This window comes from Vitis riparia, chromosome 6 (genome assembly GCF_004353265.1).
Source record: "Vitis riparia cultivar Riparia Gloire de Montpellier isolate 1030 chromosome 6, EGFV_Vit.rip_1.0, whole genome shotgun sequence".
Taxonomy (NCBI): Eukaryota; Viridiplantae; Streptophyta; class Magnoliopsida; order Vitales; family Vitaceae; genus Vitis; species Vitis riparia.
Window position 1 is genome coordinate 4540157 of NC_048436.1, and position 13775 is coordinate 4553931.

The 13775-nt window shown below is 32.8% G+C and overlaps 2 protein-coding genes across 3 annotated transcripts; one reads left to right on the forward strand and one right to left on the reverse strand.

Annotated features, from left to right (window-relative positions):
- The first annotated feature begins 5075 nt into the window (after nucleotides 1-5075).
- Nucleotides 5076-7017, forward strand: LOC117916500 (ubiquitin-conjugating enzyme E2 20-like). The gene is made up of 6 exons (XM_034832569.1): nucleotides 5076-5385; nucleotides 5531-5558; nucleotides 6156-6383; nucleotides 6491-6554; nucleotides 6659-6718; nucleotides 6806-7017. The coding sequence occupies exons 1-6, from the start codon at nucleotides 5273-5275 to the stop codon at nucleotides 6844-6846; spliced, it is 534 nt and encodes a 177-aa protein (XP_034688460.1). The 5' UTR covers nucleotides 5076-5272; the 3' UTR covers nucleotides 6847-7017.
- A 106-nt stretch (nucleotides 7018-7123) lies between these two features.
- Nucleotides 7124-13499, reverse strand: LOC117916499 (THUMP domain-containing protein 1). Of its 2 annotated transcripts, XM_034832567.1 has the most exons (7): nucleotides 13319-13497; nucleotides 13102-13221; nucleotides 10280-10777; nucleotides 8647-8786; nucleotides 8429-8549; nucleotides 7565-7705; nucleotides 7124-7430 (listed from the first exon to the last, which is right to left on the reverse strand). In XM_034832567.1, exons 1-7 carry the CDS (start codon nucleotides 13397-13399, stop codon nucleotides 7350-7352), a joined length of 1182 nt encoding a protein of 393 aa, XP_034688458.1. In that variant the 5' UTR covers nucleotides 13400-13497; the 3' UTR covers nucleotides 7124-7349. The 2 variants fall into 2 exon arrangements, with proteins under 2 accessions (XP_034688458.1, XP_034688459.1); XM_034832568.1 differs by lacking the exon at nucleotides 7124-7430 and having other exon boundaries at nucleotides 7599-7707; nucleotides 8430-8549; nucleotides 13319-13499.
- Nucleotides 13500-13775: the final 276 nt, after the last annotated feature.

Here is a 13775-nt window from a genome sequence, read left to right on the forward strand (position 1 = left end):
AATTTTCGAAACATGCTTTTAAAAAGGGATAAAAATACTTATAAAATAATTTTCAAATTTTCAAATTATTAAATATGATTTTTTTTATGTATAAAAATATTATCCATCAAATTTCTTTTATCTTCATTTCACATCCAAACAATTTAAAAAATAAATAAATAAGTGTAAAAATAAAAATATCAAAAATTAAGGTTATATTTATAATTTGTATAAATGAAAGTTTTTTTTTTGTATATAGGGATTATTTCGTCTCTTTTTCATTAATATTTCATAAAAAAAATCTCCTACTTTTTCCTTCTCTTCTCTTTTTCTTTCTTTTCTTTTTTTTTTTTTTTTGGAAAAAATTGAATTAACATAAAATTCCAAAAATATAACTTATGGGTATTTAATAAAACTTAATATTTATTACTTAATGATTTAAATTATACTTAAGTTGTTGGTTGTAAAACTTATTACTTAATTATCAATTTAAGTATTAAAGTTATTTGATAAAATTAACTTAAAATTTATTTTAAATCATCAAATACACATATTTATCTTAGTTATAATACTAGGTTAAAAGAAAGTTAAGTAATAATAAAGGTCGTAGAGTTGTAAAGGAGATCGTGAAAGAAGTTAAGGCAAATAGGAGTAAAAAGGTAAAATAAATATGTGAACTTAAAAATAAGTTAATTGTTTTTATTTATTACTTAAAGTTGTTTTTTAATTTAAGTCATACTATTAAGTTATTTTACAAAATATACTTAATTTACTTAATGACTTAGATTAAATTATTAAGTCACTTTAAGTCATTAAGTTGTTTTACCAAACACCCAATTAATTAAATCAAACCAAATTGAATTAAATAAAACCTAAATTTAATCATTTTATATCAATTTTGAAAAACAAATTATTTTATAATCCAAAGACCGAGCCCAATTGGTTGGACTCAAAAATCTTTGTTAAGGAAGGAGTAGACTTGTCATGAAACCAAACCTCATTCAATAGGCGCTAAGAGCTCTTTAGGCTTACAGGCTTAAAGGGCCTAGACTTAAATTAGGTTAATCCTTGACCTTGATGCCAAATACATTGCCAATAATATGTGGAACTTGATTACAATGATTCATGTAATAGTAATAGGTCTTGTAATGGCAAAGTGTCTACCTCACCTCGTTCTAATCAAAGCGAGTTAAATGTTAGGCAATGCACTTGCCTCAATGAACCTTTGGTTCCATTCACTCAATTAATACTATTGAATAATCCCAAGTACTTAACCATGCGACTCAAGCCTAACATCAAGGTAAACTAAGGTGATGTTTGTTTTTTAGCTGATCAACAAGTTTACTTCAGTCATATTAGTTGATATCAATATATTATTTTTAACTGAATAGAAAAATTCAAATATTCTATCTTTTTCTATTCAACCAAAAATTAAACACCTCCTAAGTCTATATACCATTCCTAAATAACATCATGGTATTGCGTCCCAAGTTGAATGTTTTTAAGAGAGTACAAAGACAAAATGAGAGCTAACAAAGAATAATAAGCTTGGAGGAATGCATACTGGCATTTTTGGAGGAGAGGGGCGCCTTAACTCTAGTCTTACTCAGGGAATTCAATGTAGACTTACCTATCCATGGAGTTGGCACCATCCTTATGAAAAGGTCCCAATGTGATTCCTTTTTTCAACTAGATTAAACCCATAAAGGATCTAGGAGATCATGTTCTTTATATGCAAGAATTATGTAAACCTTGAGAGGTCACTTCCATGAACTATGGAGGTTTTGAGAAGGCTATCCTCATTAACTAAATGGAGTTAACCTTTTCCCTTTCCCATGCATGGGGAGGAGGACTAACACTCTCAAGTATCCTTCTAATTAGATGTGATGACAAAACTTTCTCAACATCCATAATTGGTTGTTCATCTACAAAAAAAAAGGTAGGTATTTGCCCAAAGTATATATTCAACTTAAAATAAAACATGTTGATATAAAGTAGGTACATTATGATGAACTATGGAGTCCCATGAATGAAAAACTACTTAATATACATGGTAATGTATCAATATATTTGAATAAAATTCAAAACATATTAACAAAAAAATTTCCAATTATAGATATGTATATATGTGATTTTAGGGCTTAGACAAGGTTTATTGTAAGCAAAGGTGAAAATATCGGTTTTCATGGGTATATTAAGATACATTAGCAAATATCTATGAGATGAAAATTGATCCCCATGAAAGTATTAGGAAAAACTCTAAAAAATAATAATAATAATAATATATATATATATATATATATATATATATATATATATATATAATTTGTTATATTCGACAATAATATCATGTGCACTAATAAGAAATATGAATTTTGTAAGTGTACACTTGATATTAAAGTACATTAAATATTTACTTTCATTAAAATTAACAATTTATATATACTACATTGTAATGGTATGTCATAGTTAGATGAAAGTATCTCATATTATTGGAGAAAATATGGGTATTAAGATACGAAGTTTTGATAATATTAATTGTAAGTACGAACATGTCATGCATAGATATCTTAAGTCTTGCCCACTAGCTCTCCATGAATGGGAAACTCAGAGTTTTCTCATGTGCCTATTTCAAATTCTCCTTGGACCTGATAAAGAACGTCATATGACATTTGTGTAGGAGGAAGATTGTTACATTAGGAACCTCGAATTACTCTATTACCTAGCTCAATATCTCATATGGTGTCTACATTCTATCATAGGCTTCTTTAGATCCATCACAACAAATATATATAGCATCAAAAACCAATAATAAACATAGATCTAGAAGTAAAAACTCAAACCTTCGATGTTTCCAAATCAATGAAGTTGTCGAGGAAGATTCTGAAACTATAGAGAACACTATGAAGCTTGTCTACCCGATGCTCTTCCATCCAACACTCCTTACATGGATCTAGGCACAAGATCGAGCCCACTTGAATCCTAATTAATTAATTAGTTCTATTAAGCTCTAATTAATTAATTAGTCAAGTCCAAAAGGACAATTCATAAAATCCATTGCAATATTGCACTTTTACTAAAACGTCATTATGCACACTTATGAATCTAAAACCCAAATCCCTCAAATAAAATGTGTCAACATGAACTATAACAATTATAGCAGTATATAAAGTATTTTGGGGCTCTCACACAAAAACATGTGTTCACTTCCCTCATTAATCCAAGTATAGATCTTCCCAATGATGTTTTGGGTCTAGTACTTTACCTTTCTTTCTTTAAGGACTCTCGTCTATGAATCATTCCTCTTATTGTTTTTTACCTTTCTTTTAGACCACCTATCATGGTGCCTTACAATAAGATATACCAGTGCTTTTAGCTCTCTAAGTCACTCATGATGAATCAACAAGTTAATACCAACAAAATAGCTTATAATTCATTATAACAGAGTATATATTAATCATAAGTAACAAGTTTCATTCGGAATTTCTCATATCCAAGTGTTATATATAACCCATAACCAGAATTCTCATAACTTCATATCTCAATTTATTTTAAACAATGTGTATAGTAAATATATTTGTTTAAGCTTTGTATAAAAAATAAAACAAAGTTTTTGGATACCATCTATTACAGCAACTTAAATGTCTTTAACTTTCAATTTCTCTCCTGGTTTCCCTTCAATTGAGTCTTAGGTTTTCCACCAAAAAAAAAATTTCATATACATTCCAATTTTTCTCAAAAACGGAGAGACTAAATCTGGTTGTTATTATCCTTGAGAAGCTATTGTCAAATGTTTAGTTTTGAAACACTTTAAGTGTCCCACGATTAATTGGATTCTCACACTTGTTTCAACCCCATTCTAATTCAATTTTAAGATAGCAAATGGCATTTGTTGCAACCAAGTAAATTAATAAAATTTGTTGAACTCTCACTCATTCACTCAAACAAACAATTAAGTAAGTGTTTGATAAAACTTAATATTTTTTATTTAATAACTTAATATTTATTAGGTAATGACTTAAATTGATTTTAAGTTAAATTGTTAATTTAAAACTTATTACTTATATTTTACTTAAAGTATTAAAGTTATTTGGTAAAATTATCTTAAAATTTATTTTAAGTTATTAAATTGACATATTTATCTTCATTGATTGTAATTAATATTTATTATTAAAAAATTTAATTAATACTTTTTCATAAATAAAAAATGGGTTATGAATGCAGGGCCATGATTATTAAATATATTCTCATTAGATGTGGGTAAATAAAACAAAAAAGAAAAATTGGATTGAAAATAAGTTAACTATTTTAACTTAATATTAAAATCTTTTATGATATTAAGTTGTTTTATCAAACGTTCTTAATTTACTTAATAACTTAAATTAAGTTATTAAATCACTTTGAGTTATTAAGATGATTAACCAAACACCCTCTAAGTTGCCAACTTACAAACTGCTAGAAAATACTAGAGAGAAACCTCACTTACTTTTAATCATCTTTTAATTAGTTTAACAAGTTTATTAATAAACTAATCGAATTTTTTAATTTATTAATCAATCAAATCATTTATCTTTGTTACGAGATTAAGCAAACTTAAATTAATCTTTAGTTAAATTCGAGTTATTACAAACATTTTAACATCCAAAGGAAAAACTGAATGATATCATATTTATTATGTGAGAATATCATTTTCGGGGAGATTAAGATCCATGATGGTTCGAGAAAGTGAATTGAGAATTAGAATTTGTTGAAAATATAAAAAAGCAAATATTGTTGTTGATTATATAACTAAAATTAGGAAAATATAATTTTAAAAAATTTCCCTAATTATTTCTTGAAAATAAATGTTGACACTTAAAATAATAATAATAATAATAAGGACCTTAGTTAGTAACATCCATGATCCAAATCTTAACAAAATAACTTAATAGGATTCGGCGGACGAGAACGCATTGGGCGCACATTAGCAGGATATACGAATTCAAAATACAAACTAGCCGTTGGGGCATAGTCGGTGAGCCATCATTCTAACGTTCGAAAAACCCTTTCTTCTTTTCTTTTTTAAATGGTCACCCTATTGCATCGAATCCTAAATTCATAATTTCCTCATCATCTCTCTCTCTACAATTCTCTATTTCTCTCTCTAGAATTCTTGGAAGAAGGAGAAGAGAAAACCCCCAGTAATTCAGAGGTCTCTTCTCTTCTTCTTTCTTCTGATCATCTGTTGTTAGCCTCCCTTGCTTTCTGTATTCTCTGTGTCGGAATCATCATCTTCATCAGAAGAAGAAGGAGAATGACTACTGTTAACAACAGCTACCAAGACAACAACAACAACCCGGCCGTCGCCGCCACCAAGCAGCCTCTGCCGCCGGCCAAGAGCGTTGATACGCAGTCTGTGCTTAAAAGGTAATATCTTTTGGTATTGATTCTCTGTGGGTCTTCTTATTTATTTCTATCTTTTGTTTCTGGATTTTCTTGGATTTTTAAATTGGGTCTTGGTGAATATGGGGTTTCTGATTACATCTTTCGTGTTTCTGTTTTTGTAAAACAGGTTGCAATCTGAGCTTATGGCCCTAATGGTAAGAATTTTGAATGCACCTTTTCTTTTCTTTTCTTTTTTAATTTATTTATTTTTTGGTTTTTGTTGTAAATTCCAAAGCCCCTTTTTTTCCTGGGAAAACAGAGGAAAAGACCTGGAAAATCTTGTTTCCTAATGTTTTTGTTTCTAAAAAGGTGAAAAACTCTCAAGTCATCCATATTCAGCTCAGCCGATGGGAGAAGGATTAATTATATTTCCAAGATTTTCCCTCGTGTTATTTTCTTCCATGTTCTTACCAACCAAACAGGATCCGAATTTTCTTTGACAATGCCGGAGTAGTAACCCTTTTTTCCTTTTCTATCAATCTTGAAAAACCCTAATCAACAAAGCTAAGTATACCCATTTGGGGCACGCCTGGATGGAGAAAGTAATATTAACCCTTTTTTCCTTTTCTTTTCTTTTTCTATCAATCTTGAATGGAGAAAGTAATATTGTCCCAGATTTTCACTGGTGTTCTTTTCTTCCATTTTCTAACCAACCAAACAGCACCTTTAAATTTTTCTTGAGAAATTCGCAATCATGTTGATATACGGTTGCTCAATACTGCTTTCTGCAATTATGGGATGTTGAAATACAGATGAGTGGTGATGGTGGAATATCAGCATTTCCTGAAGAAGACAACATCTTCTGCTGGAAAGGCACAATCAATGGAAGCAAAGACACAGTATTTGAAGGAACTGAGTATAAGCTCTCTCTTTCATTCCCTACTGATTACCCCTTTAAGCCTCCCAAAGTGAAGTTTGAAACAGGCTGCTTTCATCCTAATGTCGATGTTTATGGCAACATCTGCTTGGACATTCTTCAGGTATCAATCATTTATAAACCCCCCATTCTCATTGATTTTTAGCTTTGTTTTTTGTGCATATGTGGGGTAATAATGGGCCTTTCTTGTCTGCAACTTTGTTCTTCTAGGATAAATGGTCATCTGCTTATGATGTGAGAACTATCCTCCTATCCATCCAGAGCCTACTGGGAGGTAAAACCAAAAAAAAAAATCAGTTTATTTTGAAGGTGTGTGCTTTAATTGCAGAACCCGTTTGAAAAATGTGGCTAATATTCTAATTGTAAAATCCATTTCAGAGCCCAACATAAGCTCACCTCTCAACACTCAAGCAGCAGCTCTATGGAGCAATCAAGAAGGTATTCAGTGTAATTTTTTACCAATACTTCAAATTGGGTTTTCTGTTGTGTTCTAGTTGTGTAATGGGGAATTTCCTTCTTTTGCAGAGTATAGGAAGATGGTGATGAAGTTATACAAGGCAGTTTGAGAAGTGTAGAAGAGGAAACACAACCACACAATTTTCAGTCTTTTCTTGTTTTTAGTGTGCCTTTAATTCCTTTAATTTTTTCTCTTTTCATCCCTAAACTTCTTGTTGGCCCATTTGCAGACAACAAAATCTTCTTATTAAGTAATGTTGGCGGATTTGACATTGGCTTCATTTCTTTTGCATTTGAATTTCTCTGCTACTACTTTTAACTTTCTCCTATGCAACCTTCACCACAAACTATACAGTGTTGGCCCTATCATCCAAAAAACATATATAATTCATGTCCCAAACATTCATTCTTCAAATCATGGGTCAAGAATTGAAGAGAGCACACAGAATTTAGAAAAAGTGTCAAGTGTTTTTCCATGCATGGGAAGCAGCAATTTATATCATAAATTGTGACAAATACATAAAAACTGGTCTCAACCAATCCAAAAACTGGTCTCACTTTTTAAAACTCTTGGTGTGGTTTCCAAGCCAAAACTCCTCACTTCTTAAGCCGGCTATTTTGGTGATGTAAGCTGCCTCAGGTTGTACTTGGCCAACTCCTTGTACTTCTCAAGGAACCCAATCAAGCACACGGTCTGTCAGAATTCAACAAAAGCAAATAATTGGGCTATGTCACAGTTTTAAAAAAAAAGCTTCAAACCTGATAAAATTATACCATGAGAACAAGAATATTCAAGTTGTGATTATAGCAGGGAAAGTAGAATTTCACCTTGACAATTTGCACCACAATTGTCATATCAGGATTGCTAAGATCAACCTTATGAGGTCCAGGAACTGATTTTGCAACTGAATTAATGATTTTCATCCTGTCAATTCCAGTATTTGAGCGAGCTTCATATAGTACAGCAAACTGCAAAGCAGATGAGACCAAGTTACAGACTGTCTTCATGACACAATAATTTTAAACTTGCTGTGTTGTGTTGGCCCATCATCCCCAAGACCCAACTTGGATTCCGGTTGGTATTTTGAGCAAAGAACTAACTTTTCTATCATATGTTAATATGCACGTTTATATTGTTACCTTTCCTATCAAATTATTGTACAAGCCCATGGCAAAAGAGGCTTTAATAAAAATTTCCAATATCCCCCCACGGGCCCCCCACCACCACTTGTAAAACTGATTGTTTATCTCTTAATGAACTTTATCATTTTCATATTAATTGCATTCAGAACCTATGTCCTCCCAATGCCAATGGCCCTTGCACTCCCAACTTACAACATACCCAAGTATCGATTTGGCCCCTCTCAAGCAAGCATGTTTTTGAATGTTCTAGGAACCACCAATGCCCTAACTCGGTTCAAATGAAATGGAAGAATTGGCACTGGCTACATTTGGCATGCCAATTCCTAGTTAGCTAAAAGGTTCTTGTTTTGGCAACAATGAGGAAATATGGAAAAGTTAATTCATCATAAAAGAAAAGGGAAGATACTTGATGAACTCCTTCAAAAATTAGTCCAGTTAGACATATTTTAGAGCAAAATTATCACACTTTAGTAGCATTACAGACTTATTGAAATTTATTTGTCACAAACAGGTAGTACAAGGAAAGGCAGAGTAAAGAAATAGTAAAACCTTTTTTGGGTTTTGAGTTTCAACTGGAAAGTACTGCTCCACAAGAGGTTTAATTGCTATCGAAATTTCTTCTTCTGAAGCATAGCATGTTGCTTCAACTGGCAATACTCTTAGGATGAACCTATATACCAAAAGCAATGCATGTTTTAGCTAGCTGAAGCCATTTGCTTGAGCACTTTCAAATGATTTAACCAAACAAGTAAGCAAAATGTATGGACCTTGACATGTGTTTCCTTGTTGAGGCGGCAGATGTCATCATGTGCTGCACGATTTCTTTGGGGCTAGGATCTCCATCTTTTTTACGCATTTGTACAAAGACAACACCATTGCAGCCCGAATCAAGGTTGCCAAAACGCCTCTGTCAATAGTCCAAAATTTGAGGGTGGAAACCACACTTTTCAGTTCATACTAAATGGAAAAGAAGCCATACAACAGTGGAAAAAGGAGCCATAAAAAAGAAAGGTTGATAATTTGATAAACCAAAAACATATGGCCCCAACTTCATTCTTCTTTCCTTTCTTTTCTTAGTGAAATCTAAGAACTTCAGCACAAGCTAATACACCTGAGAAGCACCCATTGATTTCCCTCTTTGGGAATAAAAAGCCCCCATGACCTTTCAATTAAGTTCACCTACAAGCTAATACAGCTAAACTAACCCTTGCTTTCAACTGAGGTCACATGGCAAGCCCCTTGGATGCCACTGGACCAACCAGTCTTACCATATGCTGAAAACTTAAACCTGCCCATAAAGAGTACACCCTATGTTCACTCACAGCTTCAAGAAATGTGATTTTGCCATGGACAGGCTCGGTTAAAATGGCTAATCTACTCAACAAGGAATTCAAGAAGAATTAGTAGTAAAAAGTAGCTTGTCAAAGACAATCATGGTTAATATGGACAATCAACTGAAGAAGAGAATTCAAGAAGAATTAGTAGCAAGTTTGAATATTTGTATTTTTCATTTCAAATATTGAGCTGAGAACACATTTTTAAATCAAGATCATAGCATAGTAGTGGTAAGATTTAACAATCTTATGCCTTTCTGAAGCAGAAACGGTGGATCACCTTTTACTTCATTGTGTTAAGACGCGGGCTTTGTGGAATCTTCTTTTCTCCCTCTTTGGTGTGGCTTGGGTTCTCTCCGGTTCAGTTAAGGAAACTCTCCTTCGATGGCATGGAGCGTTTGTGGGGAAAACCTGTAAAAAGGCGTGGCAAATAGCCCCCTTATGTATATTTTGGTCAGTCTTGAAAGAAAGAAATTTGTTGGCTTTTGGGAATGAGGTGTTTTCACTCCAAAGGCTGAAACATTCTTTTGTATGTAATCTTTAGTCTTGGGTTAGGGTGTATATAGTTTTGAGTCCTTTTTCTCTAGTTAGCTTTTTTGAGTGGCTAGGCTCTAAGTAAGGGTAGGGGTTGTTGTTTCTTTCCCCTTCCTTGGTTTCGAGTCTATGGGCTGCTTTTGTATACTCCCTGTATACCTAGAGGGCACTAGTTTGGTGTTTCCTCTTTCTGTTTATTATAATTATCTTTATCTATCAAAAAAAAAAAAAATTTAACAATCCAATGTTGTGCCAACAATTGAATCATCACAATAATCTCCTACATAAAGCTTTTATGGCCACAGTAAATCCAGTATAGGTTACTGCTGATATAAAAAATAAGATGTGACTGCTCATCAGTATGATAAACACACACACACACACAGAGTATATATATGTAATAAGAGATACCACACAAATAAGCTAAAGAGCAATTCTGACTAAATTAGGTTAGGTGTCAGGCCAATCTGAACATGTAGATTAAAAAAGAACAAAATAAAGTTGCAAATTTTAGCAGCTCTGCTAATTTTACCTTGTTTCTATCTCCCAGTTCTTGGAGTTCGGCTTCAATTAACTTATCAATGGACTTTTCCTCAGTTTTCTTGTGGATTATATGTGTTGATGCATCTGTTTCTAGGCATTGCTTCTTTGCTGATGGCTCTTCAGCATCAACTTCTTGATTTTCATTACCATCCTCTGTATTCTTATCTGCCTTTTCACCATCAGCGTCATTTTCTTGATTTTCATTACCATCCTGTGTTTTATCATCTGCCTTTTCTTTGTTTTGATTTTCACGACACACATCATCATTTTTCTGAGGATGTGAATTTTCATTTGATGGATTCTCATCATTAGCATCTTTTTCTCTATGGAGATCTGATTTATCCTCCTCATCATCAATGTCATCATCATTATCATCATCACTACCTGAATCAGAATATGAGAATTTAATCTTTTTGTTCAAAGGTTTATTAGGTAACATGGAAAGCTTCACGCCTGAATCCTTTCCATGTACTAGCTCTTCAAAAAACTGCAAAACAAAACAATCATCAGCATGATGAGGATTTATAATTAGACTCCACATACACAAGCAAAAAAAAAAAAAAAAAGTAGCAGGAAAAGCAGGAAAAGAAACACCAAACAAATAAGCGGAACAGCATATTCAGTATTTGAAGCTCTCTCTTGCAATGCTTACAGCAACCAATATACATTACCTAGTTGGAGATCCAAACTAAAAGAAATGTTTTCCAGTGTTTAATCAAACTTTAGATATGAAAGTAATCATAAGGTGACCACTACGGAATTAAACTTTTGGAATTGAATGCAAACTACAGTTGATGTCATAATCAAAGAATCATAAGAACAGTAAGAACAACAGAAAAATGTTAAAGATGACTTCTTTTATGCAGAAATTGATGGAGCTGAATCTCCAACATTCTATTCAGAATGGGGAATGATGGGAAAAGAGATTACACAGAAGAAAAGAAATGAAAGGAATTAAATAACTTTCAGTGCTTTTATAAGCAAAAAACTTGATTGCAACGAACACACCATTCATTCACTGCTATCATATTTAAAACATTTGATATTTTTATAAGCCAGTAAACAACAAATCTATAATAACAATCTCTCTATAGTAATTCTATTACAATATGCTATCCCATAGATCTAAAGTTTGCTGAATGAAATTCCATGGACTGGAATTTAAGGTTCCATACGGATTTAGGAAAAAACAAAGCAACGGGAACAAAAAAATGCTGAAAATTTACTTAAATACTGACTCATTTCTCCTGCTGTTTTCAGCAGTTTCCTTGCTTTCCATCATTTATCCAAACACTTTCAAGTGATTTGTTTATCATTTTCCTCTCCTTCACTACCAATCAAAAGGAAAACTGCATAACACTAGAAAAGTGTTTTCATTTTTGAGAAGGCAGAGTGTGCCTTATGTTTTATCAGCAATCACCTAAGTATTTTTGGTTTATTTTGAAATTGAGTGTGTGTACACTGCTCAGCTTTTAGAGAACTAAGTTCTTTGAAGGTTTTCCAAGTCTTGAAGGTCACCTCATTGTTTACTATAAAAGCTGAGTTTTAGTTGCTTATTTAGCTCGTACACTTTGTTTTCAGTTTATTTTGTTAGTATGCTAAGGTGAACTCAGCAGTGAAACCGTTGCATTTTAAGAACTTTGATTTTTGGAACAAGTCCCCAGTCCTCTTGGAAACCAGAAAGGAAAAAAAAAAAATAGCGAGTCTAGTCAACCCAATCTTGGGGTGTCAGCCATATGAGGCCCAACACTTAAGTAGGGTCAACCCAGCTTCATGGAGGGGTTTACCAAACCACCTCTTTGGGTTGAACCAAGCCATGGCTTGGGTTGACTGGACTCTAATTTTCTATTCTTTTACATCTGTCAGGTCATAAGTCAACCTGTTTTTTGTAGGACACTGCATTTAACAAACTGTTTACAGTCGTTGGTGGAGCACTCTTCCTCTTTATAAATTTCTTTTACATAGGGTTGTTTATTGAGATCTTCTGATCAAAATTTTTAGAGAGACTTGAGGAACATTTGATAATATCAAGATAGCAAAATCTCTAATAGACTCCTCTAATCTAGTGTTGACACAAGTAATGCCTATCAACATGTGAGTAATACCCTTATTGTTTTGAGAACATTTAGTGGGCAAGAAGGAAAGCTTGTGGATGACTCTTGGAAGACTCATCGACATCAAGCCAAGGAAGAGGTTATTGCTTGTAGGGGAATGTTTAATTATTTGTTTACAAATTGATTTGAATTCAGGAGTAAAACGAAATGATTTCCTTCAGTTTGACAGATCTTGATAAAGCTCAGCAATGTTGATAGGTTTTGGGTGAATCTTAAAAATAAAAATAAGAATAATAATTGTACTCGTTTTAGGTGAATCAGGTAAAATTTATTCGATTAATGAACTAATATCAGTATGTGACCTGAAAGTGGATGTAAGCTTGAGGCCAAACCACTATAAGTTCTTGGGCCTACACCATTAGCTCTGTGCCTCTATTTCCCCATTTTTATATTCCAATTGATACAAATTGACTGAATACTTGCTTGTGAGGTGTTCGATGAAATTTATCATAGAGTTTCATGTAAAAATTTGTTGATATTTAGTTTTTCCGAGAAAACTAGAAAAAGGAAAAGAAAATTGAAGTCTGAATAACATATTTTCATCTTATACGGCCTCCAAAACAGTTGCATAACGCTCAATTGAGTGGAATTAACCTCACTCTCTCAGGGTCCAAACACATCAGATATGAAAAATATAAAAAGAAAGCATTTTCTCTGAACCAAACAGAGCAAAAAGAAAAGAGAATGAAGGGCGTACGGAATCAATAACATTGAGGGCTTCACGAGAAGCTTGGAGTTCCCTGCCACCATCGCAAGTGATGAAGAAGCCTTGCACTCCTGGGTGTAGTGGGTATCCACCCTTTTTCTTCACTGGTTTCTGAGGAAAACAATAACACCAAAGAAAAATGAAATTACAAATTGAAAGAAACTGGAAAAAAAAAAAAGGAATAGAGAGATTTGGAGAGAGAAAGGACATTGTGGGGGAGATAGCGTTGCTTCCTCTTCTTGTTCTTCGTAGTGTTAGGGTTAGGGTTTACTTTGTTCTCAGTTGCCATTAGAGTTAGAGTGACCGAGTGAGAAAGAGTGAGGGAAGATGTCTGCACTGAAATTCTTGCTCTTTCTTGTTATAATCTTTTGTTTCTTTCAACTTCTAGGGTTCCAAACAGCTTTAAGAAAACAAAAACAGCTGTATTCCTATTTTGTTTATTTCTACTGCCACGTATTTACGGTTTCGTTGAAAACACTTTAAAAAACAATTTAGATTATATTAATATACCATATTTTCTACAATTTTATTGGTTAAAATCGAGTTTGAATTGTTTCTTTAAGTTGATTTATCTTCGAATTTGTAACTTTTTTGTTTAACAAAATTTGGGCTCGACAAGTTACAAGTCACACACATTTCGCATGTATTCAAAATGTGACACATCA